Below are 20,612 nucleotides of genomic sequence, written 5' to 3'. Positions count from 1 at the left end.
CGTTATATACGATATCTTATCCACGATCCGCGATAATATGTCCCAAAAGGCTGCCATAGTTCTATACATAGTTTTAGCAAATTTATGCAGTTTCTCTATAATATGTTCAACATGTGGTGTCCAATTCAGATGATCATCTATTAGGATACCTAGATACTTGAGTTGTCTAACAATTTTGATGTTATTAGCGTGAAGTTTGATACATGGAGTTCTTACATGTCGCTTACCGGGGTGCATATTTCGTCAGTGCATATCTGTATTGCCACCGAAGGGGTGGCATTTATACGCCTCACATTTATAACTGTGAAACAAATGCAAAATGAAAGGTAAACGACAACATTCGCTCATATGCCTAGTTTCAAAGATTCAGCGTCACAAGTGCAATAGAAGCTCATTGGTCCATTTTTAAAACCTCTTCCTCAGTGGCGATACTCGTGTGCACTTGTGAATTATGCTACCAGGGTTTAATATCATGACATATGTTTTGGCTGTAAAGGTCACTAGTTCGTGTTTTAGCTAATAGGACACAGGATGTTTGTACATTTGTCTTACAAATGCAGTTGCCCATTTGTCTTTATCTTGTAGATTTGTTTCTGTTTGTACATATGTATCACTTGTACGGGCGCTCGTGGTGATGAGAATATTGTCTGCACATGCGAGCGTATTTTGATAGCATCATTTCTATTGTACAGTGCGAGCGCAGATAGGATCATTGAGGGCAGGATCATTGCCTGAGATGTGTAGACGCCTTATTCAGTTGCTTAGTTTACGTGTAGACGCCTTCGTCCAGGACACATACTATCAATATGTGTGCTGGGCTGGTTTGACGGTGAAAAATGCAAACTTTAATACTCTACACTTAGATACGGTTATTGTAATGCTGAAAAGTCAAGGAGGAGCTTATTTTAGCTTAATTATATTTAAGGCGAATGTGTGTGTTGTGGACGCAGTCAGTTGATCAATATTCACCTTTACAAACTGTGTGTTGCCATACTTTTTTCTATGTGCGTCTTTCTATGTATATTTGGGATTTAAATTGATAAAAGTATCCAAATAATTTGCTCCGGATATCTTCACCTGCATTGTATTTAATCGTTACTCCTTAGATTTGAAAAAGGTCCCAGATTTTGTAAAATTTTTGGCTCTCGTGCCATGTTTATTAAACTTTAAACAAACAAAAATATTAAATCAGTACCTGAAAACATTGGATAATTTCATGAATGCTTAACTTAATTAGATAGAAAATTATATAAGAAAATGCTTAACTTAATTATTATTTAAATCTGTGGATGGCAGCAATTTTTAAAACAATTTCAAATGAAATTTTAAGTTTTAAAGCTTTTATTTTGGGAAAAAAGTAAGGTGTTATTTTTACAGATTTAAAATTGTGAATTTTAAGATTCCAATAATACACTTTATAGAATGATATAAGTTTTATTATTATGATTTAATTTTACGATTTGTATTGTATGAATTTAAGATATTATGAGATGAATGGCTTTTAAGACAGGAATTGCTATTTTACTTTAGTTTGCTTGTTTATTATTTATTAACACTTTAGTTAATTTCCCTGTTGTTAGCAATGACAACAGCATCTTCATTAACATGATTCAGAAAGACGAAGAGGAAAAAATGGCAAAGAAAAATAAAGAGACCAAACATGTGTGTAGCTTGGACGTGTAGCTACAGTGGCGATATTCCAAAACTAATAATTGCATATTTTCTGATTTAGTTAGAAGAAAAACTCGAAAAAGCAACTTGAGTATTACATTTTATTTTAAATGTTTTGGTTCTATTTGTTGTTTGTTATTGTTGTCATTCAAAGTTACTAAAAATATGACTACAATCTCGACACCACTTGAAGGTTACAAAAAATATTGCAAATATATAAATCTCCTGCAAATTTTCTTTAATCCGATCTGATAAATAAAATAGATACAATGCAGCTTTAACCTAAGCTACTTTTCTTTTTCAGCATTTTTCATCAGAATAACATTTTCCAAAACTTTATGAATTCTTGAAGTTTTTGTTTTACCGTAATTTATATACACCTTTCTCTGTTTAGACTAGGAATTCTCAGCAGTGTCAACATGATCTTAACATGATCCCTGGATTCGCTGAAATTTTAAAAGGGATCAGTGACTATCAGGCAATCGACTGCAGGTCTTTAGCCATATATGCACTGGCAAATGAGTGGCTTAATCAAGATCCCATTGATTACAAAAAAAAATACTAATAAAGTTGACAATCAATTGTTTATTCACACAAAGTAGCTGTTCCCAGCTCAGTATTAACTGCCTCGGAATAGATAAAAATTTTAAAGGGGTAAATAATAATCTAGAGATCGATTAGGGGTCAATGGCCGAATATGCATCTGCAATTGATCAGCGTAATCAGGGAACCTATTGATTTCAAAAATTAATGATAAAATTGGTAATAAATTATTTTTTGAAATAAAGCTGCATCACCCATTAGCGAAGAAATCGCATAAAATAAACGTACTGAAAAAATATAATAAAATTATTTAACATATTTTTTAAATCAGTATTACTTTTAAATATATAAATTTTTGGTACTTTTACATTTTGCTGGCGCAGGCGATAAAGTTGCCAAAAATGGCACAGCCGATGCCAAACGGAATATCCTCGCTGGTAATTTTTTACGGCTCATTTTCAAAACAAGTCGCAGCCATTTCTTATCAGATTGATTGTTTCTTTCAATACTGGCGTACAATTACATATAATTTTTACCAGATAGTTCAATTTTATTCCCTAAGGCCATTCGCGGTAATTAAGTCAATTAGGATGCAGAAAGCAAAGTCAAGGGTTAAATTCATCAATTCTAATAAGAATGCACTAGCGAAGTAAAGCACTGCGATTTTACACAATTTCTGACGTACGAATTGAAATAATTCTTGCATTTAAACTTGTATTCCATATTAAGATTTAACTTGAAATTAATGTAGATAATTACTGAGAGAATTAGATTTTTGTAGTGTAGTTAACGTGAGATGAGATTACTTATGGTCACGTGATATGAACCGGTGAATTAGAATGTTGCACCATGAAAGCATAGTAAATTCTTAAATTACTGTCTTTTTACAAATTTATTAACTTTATTTTATTATCTTTTTACAAAATTTTAAACGATATTAAAATGTTTATGCCTTCAAAATAAAAAATTCTTAGAACTAACATTTGTTAACTCTTTTTTTTTTTTTTTTTTTTTTGTATACAGTGTGTTGTCGCTAATAAAATCTTCTTGGCGAGATTTGGGCCGGCGAAACGGAAAAGTACCAAATTTTTAATGCAATAAGTACATTACAAAAAAGTAAAACTCAAGAATACAAAAAACACAATCAAAAAGTAAACAAGGAATGGCTTTCTGTTGAATAAGGTGTTTGAACGAGGTGATTTAAAACTTAAATTAAGCATTTTATGTTAAATATTAAAAAAAAACATTGCATCAACACATGAAGCGCTGCCATTACATTAATTAAACTTAAAATGTTGAGCAGTTAGACTTTGTTTCTGAAAATCTTTTTTTATTTTCCTAAATTATAAATAATAATACAAAAAAAAAAAAAAATCTGAAATGTTTCAGATTTTAAATTACGTCCAAAGGGGCGTTTTTTTAACGTTTTGAGTGTTACCTTTATTTATTAAATATCATGTTCTTTGCACTTAAACCATAAAATTCAGTTCAAGAGCAATATCGCAAAATAATGTTAAATTAAGCATATCTTTAGAATTTCCGATATACACAGTCTCGCTAGCTGGAGATAAAAGTATTTTTTTTTCTATATAACGTTGCCATTTCTCGCTTTTAAAGCATTGAGTTTGTAAATCAAAAATTCGTTAAAGTTTTACAAAATATAAAATCTATAATAAAACAAATTCCAAATTTGGGATTTCAGATGCCCATATTCGCAGTAGGATTTCGTCATTCAAAATTCGATGGCTCTATGTACCATTGTTTTATCACAATGCGAGAAATAGACAATCATTTATGCAGATTTTTCATTATTTAATTTCTTCAAATATAATGCAGGACTCTAACATTTTGTGGCAACAGTTTGAAAAGTGAACCGACGTTTATGAGTCCGACGCAAAATCGCAAAACGAAAACAATAGTCCTTCAGGGACAAAGCCCCTTTGGACTAATAATAAGACGTAAATAAATCTTACAAACCATTGTTTTTTAACTTTTGCTCATATACTTAATCTAATTATTAAGTTATTTATGCGCAGTTATTTGCATTTTGAATACACTGTATATTATATATTATGAATAAAAATGTAAGGGAGGGCGATCAAGAACATTCCTTTAAAAGAAATCGACACAAGAAAAAGTTTGAGAATCTCTGGTCTAGACATTCATACTTATTTACTTCAATACGATTTGAAAATTTCAAAGCATATGACATTATAACATAAAAATAATGTGATTGGCATCTTTCAGAATTCATCATCGCAAAACTTTTTGACATGAGGTTTTCGAAAATTATTCTCTTAAAAACTTAGTTAAGAATTCACTACAGATGAGCAAATATTGATTTTAAATTGTGTTGAAGTATTATCAAAACTTTCAGTCATTGTAGTGCACTCGTTTTTTGTCATTATTACTTTTGGAAATTATTATTATTGCTAATAACATTATATTTATCTATATTATATCGACTCATCAATTTGAAATGTATGCTGATGTGTTCTATGGATTTTGTCAAGAAGGGGTTCTGCAGTTATAAGATATTTCTCCCGCTTTCCTAGCGTGCCTTCGTAGTGTAGTGGTTCTGCACCCTGGGCCGGTATTCCAGAGGTCCGTGGTTCGATTCTCGGCGAAGGCGGTTACTCATTTTTCATCTTTCCGGCTTTCAAAAATAACCTAATGTGTCTACAGTGGCGCCCGAACTAAAAGGGTGTTGGGATGAAGATTCTCAACATCCAGGATTTGGCGATTTGTTCCCTAAAAACCCCAATCGCACTTTAAAAAGAGGAGTATATAAGGTATTTCTCCCGCTTTCCTAGCGTGCCTTCGTGGTGTAGTGTTTCTGCACGCTGGGCCGGTATTCCAGAGGTCCGTGGTTCGATTCCCGAAGAAGGCGGTTGCTCATTTTTCATCTCTCAGGTTTCCAAAAAATCCTAATGTCTCTACACAGTTAATAGACTAACACACGAATCATCATAAAAATAATTCATGAATTCGCCTACTTAAATTCTGCCATTTTCATACCAGAGGGGAAAATGATGATTCGCAGAAATATGGCATTTAAAACAATAACAATATATTCATCGCATTCTTTATTTTCGATAAATCCCAAATGACAATAATATAAGATGTTTAAAAGCTTTGATTTAATGGCAAACTCGCTTGCAATTGTAGCAATGATGTCAGTAATGTGTGTATGTGGTGTGTATTTAATTATGGCAAAGCACACTAGGGCTATCTGCCTAAGGGGAGGGATGCCTTCGTGGAGGACTTTCTAAGGGAAACTGGCTCGTATACACGTTACACATGGGGAAAACCACGAAAACACCCATGCAGCCAGCCCGTTCGCGGGATTCGAACCTCGGACCAAACTACCAGTGTTCAGCGACTTTACCGCTCGGCCGCTGGTGGGCTGATGTCAGTAATGAATGTTATTCTTATTAAGACCACTTTTTCTTCCTTTCCTTAGTCTGAAATCAAGTGGTAAGAGTAATTAAGCATTCTTACACATGTTTTCAGTTTTGTACAGTGCATTTCAAAGCAAAAGTATTAACACGTATGCATGGCAAAAACGCAACAGTAATTTATGTATAGCCTTTTTGGATAGCGTAAATGCATAGATAAATTCGAAAAGTTTACTACAGTTTGTAAGGAAAACTTATTAAAAATTAACTGCGCCTGTGTTTTTTAAAATCTGAGAGCTCATATTTTTAAAGCTACGAATTTAAAGAAATCTAAACTTACTATTTATTTCTGAACAACTTAAAAATAAGATAGAATGACTGAAATTTGTTTGTTTTGGATTTCTTTTTGAATGATTGTATAAGTTAGTTTTCGTTAAATTTCCATATAATGGACTTCGGTTCTGCGGTGTTTTTTATTAATGAGCAACATTTAAATACGTAACCACAACGTAAAGCTTCAAAAAGGTACCATTTACTGTCTGAGGATTGAAAATATTTACGGAATTTCGAAGAGTGACAAACGAGTAGGTAAATGATAAAGCAACTGTAAAAAATCCGTTAAATTAAATATGTTACTGCCCATAATGGAATTTTACAAATTTCTGAATGTTAAAGAAATATACGCTTCTGCCTTGATTAAAGTGTTAATTTATCTTATAGATCATAAGGATCCATTTTCATTTTGCATTAACCTATGAAACTTAGACATTTGTTTATATCAACGATTTTCTATAAAGCCGAAATTCTCTATAAATTATTACTGAGGCTTTTGTACCACATCTATTATTTATTTTACTCACTGATATAAATATTTCAGTATATTTGGAATAACTCGAAATTAGGTTTTGATGTTAGGGGTCTCTGAATTATAAAATTTCATTTAAGGCGCGAATGTAAAATTTGCTTATTAAAATAACATTTCTTATCAAGAGCTTTTTAACGAAAGCAAGTGATGTAATAAAATATTTTTTATAGTTGCAAACTAAATGAATCTAAATCATTTACTAAAAAATTACTAAAAAAATAAAAAAAAATTACTAAAAAAAACTAAAACTAAAAAATTACTAAAACTAAAAAATTTAGGTTTATTTTAAAGCGAGATTTATTGTTGTCTATCAAAATAATTTTTAAAACTTTTGGTGCCTGTAAAGTATAATAAATTCGCTTTAAGAAATGTCAAATGTTTTTATTTGTTTGATCGACCATTCTCAACTTTTTATGTAGGTTTTATGTTCCAAAAAAGTTTTCTTGAATATCGTTTGGCTTTTATAATTTGATTTTTATAAAGCATCTTTAAAATAATATTTAGTAGACACAACTTCAATGGTGGAAGAGCAGTCTTACGCAAGCATTAGGTAGTTTATCTGAAATTTAATAAATATTGTTAGTTTTAAAAATAAAAATAGCAATTGTTTCAAATGTACTTTTAAACATATCTGATATAAGATTTTAATTTAATTCGATTTTGGAAAATAAAGTATCCTTGAATACAAAATAAAGTATCCTTGAATTTTTCTTTTGGTTTTTCTAAAATTAAGATCGGCTATATCTGCCTAATGAATGTCTTTTTAGTGTAAAGACTTTCTATGATTACGGTTATGTCTGGGTAGAGACGAAAGAATGCGACTCGAGAGTGATCATTGACACCAAATTCAAGACTTGCCTTGACTCGGTCACCAGCTGAACGAAATCAGGATAGAAAGAAAGGGTATTATTTTTAGGAGGCACGATCCCTTAGAGAGAAAAGGGAGATGGTGCTTCGTAACCTAAAAAGAGGACGCAATGAACGAAAGTGGTGGAAGCAGATTCCAAGGGATGCTCCATATGTCTGACCCAAAAATGGAACCAAGACGTCATGCTGTTCCCTTTCCCCCTTTCACTCCGACAGTTCTTCCTTTCTATTTGTTCTCGGATGCTGGCAAGTGTTTTGCTCTGTTTAGGAATGGATTTCCTTCTCCCCATCCCTCTCCACTTTGGTTCATCCAATAGCAGCGAGACTTCCTATTAGCATCTTTCAACCATCGGGCGTTCAGATATTTGATAGCTTAGGTTTATAAAGCACTTGCACTCATTATTCTACCGCAGAATAGCTCTCGAACGTGTAAGTGTCTTCTTGTTCTACCTGTTTGTATCAATCATAGGTTATTGTTTGCAAGTTATTATTCAACGTATGAGGCATTTGTGTGTTGTGTGGATATACTGTGCACCGGTTCTGAATCACCCTCAACTGAATGGATTATTTCTACGCTACACTTTTATTATTTTTCCCTTTTACTAACCGAATCAAGTTTTAACGAAGCTTTTCCGCATTTTTTTGTTCTGCTACCTAATTGACACCTGTGTTATTATAATATTATAATTCGATAAAACAGTAAATCGAAAATTTTTATTTAAATTTTAAAAGCGATATCTAAGTATTTTATTTTAATTTTAAAGCTTATCTTAAACTATATAAGATTCATCTATTTTTAACTTAAAAATTAAGAAACTATAATATTTTATTATTTCCTTTGTATTGTACTACTTTCTTTTGTTTAGTGTATGCTTAGAGTAAAGATTGAATATTTTAAATAATAATATTTATCATTTAAACTTATTTTAAATATCCATTTAAAATAAATCTAAGAAATAAGATGGATAAAGTAAAATTTTAATATAATTTCAAGTTCTTCAAAATTAAAAGAGAGTTTATATTTTTAAAAGCATGCCATAGTTATTTTCAATTTTTAGTTTAGTGATTATGCGAAATGAAGGAACAATTGTTCAAGATTCCCTTCTATATAAAACTAATTATTTTATCTCTGCCATCCATATTGATAATTATTCTGCTTTTAGAATAAATCTTCCGTTTATAACTCAGTTTTTCCTGCTGGTTAAAAGCAATTTTTTCTAAAAGAATTAAGTTAAGAAATTAATAGACAGCTATAGAATTTTTAGCAAAGAATTTTTACAGTAGAGATTATTAGATGAACCTCAACTAGGTTTTGAAACTCAAAGACTACTAGCGGCATCAGATCCCAAATTTTAAAACATTTTTAAAGTATGTCTCGAATTATCGAAGGAATTAACTCGACAGAGCGCAGAATAACATGCATTACGCTTTAGTTTCTACTATAAAACGACTATTGTTGCATGTGAATTTTACTTACAGCTTTAAACAAGAAGCCTGTAAGTCATATTAAAAAATTTAGGATTTTAATTAGGTAGATAACCATTTTTTCCATATTCTGTGCGGGTTTATCCTTTCATTTGGCAGCAAATAAAAGCCATTAACTGTAAGATAGTAAATTCCCACAGTATGGTATCTGATGCAGCTCCGAAATTTTCTTTTATATTTGGAATACTTTTATTTATATTTTTATGTATAAAAAAGATAATTTTATATCATCGGTATGAAAAGGTAAAAGAATATAAATATTCCTTGGGAAACTGCCGGTTATACGTAACAGAAAATTTAATATTCTTTTAAATGAGAAAATCGAATTTTTAAAAAATTATCACGTAAAAAGTAAAATGTATAAACATTTGTAACAAAAAATAGCACTTTCTTAATGAAGTACATTCATGAGCACATTTGTGTTTTGAAATTTTTAGTTTTTAATTCATTTAATGCCTTCGTTGGCAGTTGTGGTAATTGCAAAGCATTTTCAATAGCTGAAACATTTTTATGCGGCTTATAATTTTTAAGTATAATCGAAAAGGACTTGAAGATATTTCATTTAAAGTCAACGTACTGGAAATGCATCTATGAGTGAACATTTTAGGTTTAAATAAACTAAAGATGTGAAATAAACTATCCTTGCGATTTTAGATGAATGCTATTTAATGCATTTACTTCATTTGAAAAGCTTAGAAAGTCTTCATTTATTACCTTAAAGATAAGAGCTATTTTAAATCTGGCATATCCAGTACAGTTTCAGTGCCCGCTAATGTCGTATTTGGTTAAACTAACTGCTCTCCTTATTTTTGTTATAATTTCATTGCTTTAAATTAATATATGAATTTTAAATCTGAGTATTTTCATGCTTCTAAAATATTTTGTTTTCTTTTCCCATGTAGAACGAGGGTTAGGGCTGTTCTGGTAGTTTGGTCGGTGGTTACATTTCTTCTCAAACCTCAAACCTCAATAAAAATCAAAAATGGCTCAGGAGGATCCCGATCCATCTCCTTATCTTTACGTTTCTATGGAACAGAAACGTAAAGATCAAACAAAACCTTACGATGGCAAAAAGATGGTATGGGTGGCCGATGAGAAGGAAGGTTACGTCTTGGGTCTAATCAAAGAAACTAAAGGAGACATGTGCACAGTCGAAATCGAAGGTCAAGAGGTAAGTGTTTTTTCAAGTTATAAACTAATTGCTTAAATTTAACAATTAAAACTTCGGTCAAAAATACTATCCCTATTCTAATCTGTTAAAATGTATTCACGTACCCTGAAAATAATTTGAAATTTTGCGACTGTTATCTGCTTGTATGTAATTAGGAATGAAAATAATATTTTCCTGTGTAATTATTAATAAAATGTACGAGTTTAATCAGAAAATTTTAAAACATACAGCATTTAATATTATTTTATAAATCAAGGGAAATCTTATGCTTTTTATTTAATTATTCTTTAAAAACCTTTTCAAAACTCAAAAATTTTCTTGACTTTTTGTTTCTGATCGAAACTAGGCTCATTTTTTATTACAAGTATTTTTAAGCTTCTTTCGGAAACAGTGTACAAAATAATTCAGTTTGATCAATTTCAGTCTTTAATATTTAATATGCATAAATACACTGTAAATAAAATTATTGATAGATATCATCAGGTTTTTAACAAAGAAACTACTTGAACTGCATAAAATATTTGAAAAACTTACAGACATTTATTGAGCAAAAGAAAAAAATTAAAATTTAAAGCCATTGAAAACATTAGAAAATTAACAGCGCGTTCATTCCGTATTCTTCATACTCTTAAAAGCCATTATCAGTAAATAAAGCTCTCAATTCGTTTATAATATCTAGAATGTGTTATACAAAAGACGAAAATTTAAAATGTAATGCTGGCAGGTGTTAAAAAACTAAAAAAGAGTTTCTTTGTGTCTGATGTAATTTCATTATTAAATAAATAAACTGTGGTTTACTTTTCCACTTGGATATTTAATAAGGTGAAATATATAAAAACTTAAAAACTGGGTTGTAAATTTTAATTATGAATTTAATTTCATGTATTTTGTTCATATTCAAGAATTCGTGACTTTCTTTTTGAAGTAGATTCAAAAATTATCAAAATTTTGAATTTAAATTTGTCTACTCCTTAATTTTTATTCATCCAAACACTTAAAATAGACTGAATTAGCCTTTTTTAATAATTGAATTAATTATTACAGATTTAGGAAAATTTTATTTGCATGGAAAATTTACTGGGGAGGGGGCAGATTGAGTTTACCGTTTTTGGTAAAGTCGTTAATTTTGAATTAATTTTAATTCTACCAATTCTTTATTTTTACAGAAAGGAAAACTTTACTTTCACTTCGGTATTTAACAAAATTTTCTAAATAAAGATAAAATTTAACTAATACACAGAATTTTTTATCATTCTATTTCTTGAAAATATTATGAGTCTCTAAATTGAAATCGCAATTTTTATTAAATAGCTTGCAAGATTTAATTAGATTCAGGTAATGATTAATACCTTCGTTAAAGAATATAACAATAAATCTTTTTAAACTCTAACACCATCAATTTCAACTGATCATTTGCGCTTTAATACTGTTCGTGTAACTGGTAAGAAACGAACTATCGTCTAATTTTACTACGAAATTTTAAATCATTCTTTGAAATATAGCGCAAAAGAGAGCAAAATCTTACATGAAAGCAGAATTAAGGAAATTTAAGTACAAGCAATTTTTTGTTTACCCCTATTCGTTTTCTGTACACTTAAAGAAGCTAATAATCTTATAAGTCAATCCATCCTATAAGTCAATAATCATCTTTCCTTCATTTGGAAATTTAATTCACCTGTAAGCCTTAGACACATTTATTTAAATGTGAATTAAATATGACATATATTTCATTTAAAATCGCTTAACAAGTCAAAATTTCTATTGTTAAGCAACTTAACTATCCGTTTAGAGGATTGATTTTAACTACAGAAATACATTGAAAAGAAAATACTAATCTTTAAATCTTGTCTCACATCAGCTCTTTACAACAAAGGTAGATATGTGATTTTATCATTAAAATATGCAAGTTCATTATATGAAAATATCGATTCAGTTTCAGATACGGGAAGCTTAACGTTTATTTTCTAGTACTGAAAGAGATTACAAAATTTTATTCTTAAGCTTAGGAAGATACCAAATGTTGAAGAAGAAAAGCACAGATTCACTTGAAGTGCATAGCAATTTTGAGGAAGTTTAATGCCAATCAAAGAATGGATTTTGCCCAGTTTAAAAATTTAAATGTATTGGCAGTTATCTTTATAATAATGTCAATTTTACAAGTAAATAAATTTAAAATATTGCAAAATTAATTAAAAGGACTAAAAAATTAGAATGTAGGAGAGCAATGTGTAAGTCAAGCTTTTCTATAATGTGAATGTTTTCTGTTGAAAATTCATTACGTTTCACTGACAAATAATTGTACGTTATAATACATAAGAAATACGATACATAAGAAATCGAATACATAAGAAAATTAGATATAATGCATTATTTTTAAGTTACATTTAAGTTACGTATTTTAAACGTAAATTATCCCGTATTTTAACCGTATTATTCATTATTATTATTTTTAATCCTATTATTCATCACATATTTTAAGAGCGTATTTTCACATATTTTAAACGTAAATCAATTTGCATGTCTCAAACAACTCAGAATATTTTTTAAACTCGAAAACACTATCATATCATTAAAAATACAAATTATAAGTTTTCTGGATTTGAGAGAGAATCCTGACTGTTTGCTGTGAACAATTTTAATCTCTAGAATTCTTTCTGTTATCACCACTAAAAAGTGAAATCTTATTTTCGCATTTTCCTTTCAGAATCGAGTTGTGAAGAAAGATTTACTGCAACAAGTCAATCCTCCGAAATACGAAAAAGCTGAAGATATGTCTAACTTGACATACCTGAATGACGCTAGTGTACTTCATAACTTGAGACAACGATATTATGCCCAGCTTATCTATGTAAGTGTGAAATACATTTGATGTTACAGCTTTAAAATTAATTTGATTATCCATTTTCCTCCATAACTCCTTGTGTTCTTAATTTTTCTTTTCTTTCTTTAGAAAATAGCATTTAATAATGTAAAGTAACGCGTAAATGTTTTAATTCCTGCAATTATTTTTTATTTCGTAAATTTGTTATGACTAATTTTTAATTACAAATCGGCTAAGTGATTTCAGATAACTGCATAAAATTCATAAACTTTCAAAATTTATATTTAAATGACCAACGAAAGCTAAAAGGCATATTTGAAAAGTCATCTAATCTTTTTCCAACAACCTGTAGTTAAATTGCTACAGCAAAAGAAGAATTAAAATTTTTTTGACTAGACCTCTATCATATTCCTTACCAGTCAAATTACTAAAGCTGGTTTTTCCTTTAAATTATTATTTCTGTTAACAAATTGTATGTTCTTGTAAGTAATGATACTGAATTCCATTCACTTTAAAGAGTTGGGAATATAATGAGAATCTTACTTGGAAACTAACAACATAAATTAATCAATAATTTTAATTTAAAACTGAAGCTCCTCGTCTTTATCAATCTCATAAAAAGAAGAAAACAATCAAAAACGTACTCCATCTAATTTATCTCCATCCTATTGGAGTACATTTACTAATATAATAAGCAACAAGGTACATTTCCTAATATATTAATTAATACATAATTTTCAGAAGTGATTCCATACACGAATGTTTAATTAAATCTATAACAACTGAATTACAAATTACGCTATCTGGTCAAGTCGTATTTGTAAAAATACTGAAGTCTTTTTCTGAACATTAAGTTACTAACATTAAGTTTTCACACTAAGCATAATGGGAAGCTCAGCCGTGAAAAAGGAATAATAAAAAGAATAAAAAAAGAAAGTAAAAGAGAAAAATTAAAATTATAATAATCTGTATCTTAAAGTGAAAGAGATTAAATATTCCCTAAAAGTACAATTTTGAAATCTGCCTTCGGTGTTAAAATCAAGGAACAGTTCTATCAGGAAGTGTTATTTGAATTTGTTTCCTGTAGAACTAACCGGGAGCATCCTAACTAAAATTTTAAAAGTATCAACAACTATTAGTAATTTTATTAAATCCTTATTCAACTGAAGATTATAATTAACATTAATTAAGATTTTTTTACAATTTAAAAAAGGATTAGCCTTGTGAAACTAGGACTAGCCTTGTGAAACAAAACAGAAATCAAAAGAAGGGCGTATAAGACAGTTTTATTCAAACATAAAATTCACAAATGACCAATTTGGGTTATAGTAAGCCTAGTACTTCTGGCTTAACAGAATAACGTAACACCTAATAATTTCAAAGTGTAGTAGATTAGCCTAACGGCTCACAGAATACTTTAACGCACAGGAAGGGATCTGGTTTGTAACAAACCGGCGAGACAAAGCTAAATGGCTAGAACACTCAACGCCGCTAACGCAAGTCGCTAATAATAACAGCACAAAATGGCTTAGAATAGGTAGACATGCTCTAAAACTAGTTTCCGAAGCTCTTGCTTAAATAGCACTTCATTCTACCTTAATCTGAATAAAATATCGTTATCTCATTTACATTCTGGCATAAAAAGAGAGTAATAGGAAAGAGCTAGCTTAAAATGAGCTATTAATTCAAAATAGACAAACCTCACAAAGAATTATAATATATTTCTTAATCACTCTACTAAAGTTTTTCAGTAATTTATTTACTTTGAAAAAATCTTGAAGTTTATGTATATTAGTACAATTTAGTATGACAGAGAGATACAGTGTAACGTTGCTAATTTATGGATTAGATTTTTTAAATTTTCAAGGATGAGTATATATTTTAAAAAGAAAAAATTCAGTTGCGTAAATTAAAGGAGTAAAAGATTTAACTTTGCGACATATTGCAGCAGAAAAAACCTAATTTTACTTTCTTATCCTAGACCTACTCAGGCTTGTTCTGCGTCGCTATCAACCCCTACAAGAGGTTCCCTATCTACACTCCTCGTTGCATGGGTCTGTACAGAGGCAAAAGGCGTACTGAAGTGCCACCTCATCTATTCGCCATTTCTGACGGCGCTTACACCGCTATGTTAGCAAGTAAGTAGCATACCTCAAAACGCTTACGTACAAAACCCTTATTGCAAAAGAATAAAAAATGATACTGGTAGTAGAAAATGATTTCAATACTGATTCAAAAATACCGCTAGGAAAATGTAATACTATGAGGTTTATTAGATGATTAATAAATGGACATAAACATATATAAATAAACATAAAAGAATAATTGTATGCGAAGGAGAAAATGCTACATAAAAGTAATTTAGCACATCATTAAGATTAGCAGCATTTAAGAAAACGTTGATGTGTATAGATTAATAACAGCAAAACGTTTTTTAAAATTCTACTGCACTGCCTATTTCAGCTGCGATTAAAAAGCAAGTGAAGAAAGCAATTCAATAAAAGTTAACTAAAGTGCTTCTACTTTAATTCATGCAGACGCCTTGGATATTAGAGATAAAATTATTCCAAAAATATAACAGCTATTCTTTGGAAGCAAATACATACATAACGTATTTTCTCCCTTCTATCTGCATACCTTCATCGTGTAATAGCACACTTGGCGCGCATTCGAGAGATCCAGGTTCGAGACCCGGTGAAGGCATCGCTCATTTTTCACCTTTCTCGCTTCAAGAAAAAAATTATAATGACGGTGGCGCCCTAACTAAAAGGTGGTGCATGATGTGTTTCTTCCCTACCAGGATTCGGCGAATGAATCCTCTAATCCCTAGTCGCCCTTTAAAAGGAGGAGTATAGAAGGAACCAGAAGTCGGTACAGCCCGACCCACCTAACCAAATAAGTTGGTCTTATGGTCATAACAGACCACGCCAGGAATATATATTTTCTCCCTCCTTCAGCATGCCTTCATGGTGTAACAGTTAGCACATTCGGCGAGCATTCGAGAGGTCCAGATTGGAGTCTCAACGAGGTCATTGCACATTTTTCACGCTTCCTGTTTCAAAAAAATCCTAATGACTCTACAAATATGAAGCTGATAGCATTATCAGTTTGATTACTATCAGCTTTCTTGAAGAACTTAGTTTTAAACTGATTTAGATGGATACGAATGGACAAAAAATAATTTTGTTATAAAAAAGGGGATTTCGATGACATACAAAGACGACAGCAAAAAGTATTTCAAAATCACACTTCTTTGTGAGAGAATATGTGATTAAAAAAACATACAAAAAGTATTTACATATTTCTATTGGCAAAAGAACAGAATTTGGATTTGGTAGAATATACTTTTAGGGATCAGGAAATTATTCCTTAACGTTGCACTAGAAATCCGCGCTAATAGTGAAATATCCTTTTGAAGAGTAAAAAGGCAAACCTATTTCAGAGTTTTTTTTTTTTTTTTTCTTATTTGCCTGCAACATTAGAACCATTGTTAAAAAAAGGAGGAAGAGAGAGAAACTTTGTGCCAAGGATGCATGAGTAAGAAATGCAGTCTGCTTACAATGCCATTTTCGGAGGCCGAAGAATGCCATTTCTTTGCCAGGGAACAGATTATTTTCCGGACACAGTCATTATTTTTAGCCGTTTTGGCACGTGTGCAAGACCTCCTTTTATTCTTACCATTGTGACCGTCAGTATCATTACTCTCTTGACAAGCGATTCTAAGTGTTTGAATAGGAAGCTAAACATGACTAAAAACTTTTCAGAAGCAAAACGGGTAACTGTAATATAAAAGCATTAAAAATATTGCCTAAGTTACTTCGTTTTATTACAGTTGTTAAGATGTAACACAAAAAACTATATCTACCTAATGGAAAAGATTAGCCTAATGATGATATTCACTTGACATTTAGACTTATTCTGTTTTGAGGATTATTAGACCCAGCTATATAGCGGAACTATAATCAAACTGAAATACCATAAATATTAACGAGTTAAAATTAAATCTTTAATTTCTATTGAAAAATGGATATGAAATATTATTTCTGAAAAATAACAAATTTGAAGTACCTGAAATTTCACATCCTCTTAAGTCATAACTAATACATATAAAAATAAAATATCCGTTCGTCATTACGTATTAAAAAACCAAAAGTCTAATTTTAGAAATCTATTTATTAAATTGAAATATTTTTTATATTTTTAATTAATATACTTCTCATATAAACCAGTAATGATTTATACAGAATTTAAATCTAAAAGTAACGTTATTTCAAGTAGTATACATTATTCTAATATTTAGTGGTAACAATGCTCCATCATCTAATATAGATACTAAAATACTTATTTCTTTATTTTCAAGACTTTTGGACTCCCCTTGAGACTCTCGTTATTCTTACTCTGTTTAAAAATTAATTTATTTAAAATCCAAGTCAAAGTATTTAGATTTGAAATAAGAGTACTTATGGTGTATACCGCATTAGTATACCTTGGTAAATGCACATTCAGTATTAAATATAAATACATGGATGTAAAACCTGTTTGCACTTAAGCACACAATCAAGCAACTGATAAGACTTTCAAAAATTAAATTTTTACTGTACAGATATATAATGTAAATATAAGAAATTCCGTATTTGAATTTCAAAATTTCTGTTCTAAATAAAAATATTCGAACATTTTCAATGTAAATATAAATTACAAATTTTTCTCCAAAAAAATGCTGAATTTCCTAGAATAATTAAGACACATATTTCCATCGAAATGTCAAAGCAATAAGCATACGTTAACATATTTATTATATGGTCTGTTTAATATATAATGAATAACTAATTCCAGATTTTTCGCGAATAATTTTACGCGAAGAAAGGTTTTATTTTGAAATTTTATCCCAGCAAGTATCCTAGGAAATGCTTTCTTAGGAAGCATCCAAATGCTTCCTAAGAAAGCATCAATTTCGATAAAATAACCGACCCACCAGTAGCCAAGAGGTAACCTCGCTGAACCTGACCTGGGTATGAACCCCGGCGAACAGGCTGGCTGCATGGAAATGTTTGTAGCTTTCCTCACGTGTAACATGAATACGAACCAGTTTCGCTTAAAACATCCTCCATGAAGGCGTCTCTACCCGTAGGGTAGATAGCACTTTAGTTGCATTGCCTTAAATAATTAACTAAATCTAACCAATAAAATAATCATATAAGCACAAGAAAAAGCACTTGCTTTGATAATGATAGCAGCTAAAGAGTATTTTGTAAAGAGGGTATAACTTTTTCCTACTTACTATACAAAAAAACATATCGCAGAGAAATTTTAAGTTTCTGAATTTTAAAGGTGAAGCGTGTAAAGTGTTTGTATTTGCTAATATCAGCTATTTCCTTTGCCTCACTTAACTAACTGACTAGATTTCGCTGTCTTTATCGATTTATAGCCCATATAGAAGATAGCTCGCATTAAAAAGAGAGAAATAAAATCAATATATTTTTAACCTTTTTTAGCTTTTAAACTTACATCATAAGTTTTCTGCGCAACATGCAGGGACTAAAATACTAGTTACAATCACATATGTTCAGTTCTCCGTTCTAAGACATTCAGATTTTAATTGCTAAACTTTAATAACAAAGTTCGTATTGAATCCCTTTGCTACCAGTAAATTAAAATGATGCAATTAACTGGATCGCTGCTCCAGTCAAAAATCGCAAAAATCCATCCTCTTCTGAAAATTTGAAGAGAAGTTAATTTAGGAAAAAAGCGACAATAATATTTTTTTATAAAATGCTAGCTCTATTACTTTGACATATAAAAGTTCTTTTAATATCAAAAAAAGCACTTTAAAGAAAATGACGATATTTAGTATTTAGAAAATAATGATGCATAAAATAGATCATACCATGAATCGTAATTAATATAATACGTGTGTGTTAAAAATGGTAATTTATTTATGCTATTAAAAACTTTTAAGAATTTACTTTCTTTTGTTATCATAAAACTGCATTACTTAGAAATTTTGTTTTATAAAAGCATGCGTTTATTCATCTGCAATAATTAATTACGATTTTATTTGCAGATCGTGAAAACCAGTCTATGCTTATTACGTAAGTATATCCTTAATAATAGTAAGATAATAGTAATAATCCTCAGTAAATAATAGTGCTACTTAATATATAGTTAATAGAAAATACCAAAATTTATAGTAAAATATAAGAAAGATTTTCATAATTTTCAAATGTATTTTGCGAAAGGAAATAAAATTTGTGCGTTTGTAACGAAAACAAATTCAACATTAAACTTTTATTATCCAACATTAACTTTTATTATTATTAAGAAGTTGTGATAAGAATAACGCTCTATTTAACTAAGTTTTTATTAATATTAATTTATAAAACAGACTGGTGTTTTCTCAAATGGATTTCACTGGTATTAAGAAACTTAATGCTCAAAATTTCTATGAAACTGTCAACAGCATTAGTTAATTATAAATAAACGCTCATCTCCTAAATTTTGCTACATGGAACATGGCTGTTTCTGGACCACAGAATACAGCGAGTCTTAAAGTAACCCACTATGTAACAAAAAGCATATGCTTGATTCTTAGACTTACCTAGCTAACTGCATATCACTGTGATATCAAAGCTATAAGTTTAAAAACTTGAAATAGTAATGTCATTAATATTTTTTCACAAAACTTCAAAGTTAAAGTTTTATGGCTTTCATTTTTAGCCACAGAACTCAAAAATATTCTTCTTTTGTTCAAGGTCATATATTGTTGACGATATGATGCCATGATATTCACATATAGACTCTAGACATACTTCTTTTTATAACGTGCTCGTAATTCCATCGTTCAAGGATCAATAATAAACTATAATTGCGTTTATTAATACTAGCACCATCATAAACTTTTAGTTCACACAATATAGACTGTTAGTTCACACCCTGAACTGCAATAGTATAGCTGAATATGAGAAATTACAAGAGAATAAAATATAAACAGTTAACGGGATTGTAAAACCAAAACATTCAGTTGTTCTGTAAACAACTTGTGAATCGTTAGAGCTTCTTATAATAAATCTACAGGGTGGTCAGAAAGTCCTTTTCACGTGCAATTATTTCATTGTAATTTTTAATAACACTTAAAGTTGATTTGTCCAAAACGTCCGTATGTGCACCAACATTATCCCTGAACAGCTCAATACGCCTGAATGTCCTCCTCATCCTTTTTAGCAGCTGCGGTGTCACGTGTTGGAACGCTTCAAGCATACTTGCCGGAAAAGCATCATTGTTCACATACCGCTTCTTCCTGAAGTATTATTTAATGATCTCCGACAGGGCATTGTCTGGCGTAATAAGGTCCCAGACGGCCAAGAATAAGGGTTGACACACGTCCTGTCTACCGGCCAGGGAATAGTTCATTCAGGCGCTCACGAACAGCAAATGCAGTTGCGAAACAAGCCAGTCATTCAACATCTCCAAATAAGTAACCTGGGTCATGGTACTTTCCAAGAAGTACGGACCAAAGTTCATGGACCTACGCACTTAAGACTACACACTTGTTAAGCACACTTGGACCTACACACTACACATGTGTTAAGCGCTCCTCCAAATTAAAGTCGCTGACACCTACCATTGTTGTTCACTAATCATAGAGCCAATGTACTTGTCAACGCACAGATTTTATTCTCCTTTACGGCAGTCACTCAACAATCACGTTGAAACTCACACGAGGAGCACTGTCGTCCTGTCAATGATCAGAGTGGGAGATTCAAACCACGAATATCTTACCATCTTACACTG

General features: G+C 30.6%; 1 protein-coding gene across 10 annotated transcripts in view; it reads left to right on the top strand.

The window, feature by feature from the left end:
- Positions 1-7,628: 7,628 nt before the first annotated feature.
- The window catches only part of LOC118181275 (myosin heavy chain, muscle-like), a 51,510-nt gene continuing 38,526 nt past the window's right edge, over positions 7,629-20,612 (top strand). For 8 of the 10 annotated variants that reach the window (XM_035350369.2, XM_035350367.2, XM_035350373.2 and 5 more), the window contains exons 1-5: positions 7,629-7,773; positions 9,732-10,000; positions 12,705-12,848; positions 14,803-14,959; positions 18,886-18,913. In XM_035350369.2, the coding sequence (XP_035206260.1) occupies positions 9,812-10,000; positions 12,705-12,848; positions 14,803-14,959; positions 18,886-18,913 (518 nt within the window). In that variant the 5' untranslated portion in view covers positions 7,629-7,773; positions 9,732-9,811. The remainder of the gene's footprint in view (positions 7,774-9,731; positions 10,001-12,704; positions 12,849-14,802; positions 14,960-18,885; positions 18,914-20,612) is intronic. The other 2 variants (XM_035350374.2, XM_035350375.2) reach the window with 1 other exon arrangement.

The sequence above is a fragment of the Stegodyphus dumicola genome, chromosome 6 (genome assembly GCF_044657685.1).
Source record: "Stegodyphus dumicola isolate Sdum_Otavi_A_Nest chromosome 6, ASM4465768v1".
Lineage (NCBI taxonomy): Eukaryota > Metazoa > Arthropoda > Arachnida > Araneae > Eresidae > Stegodyphus > Stegodyphus dumicola.
This window is presented reverse-complemented; position numbering and strand designations above follow the sequence as displayed.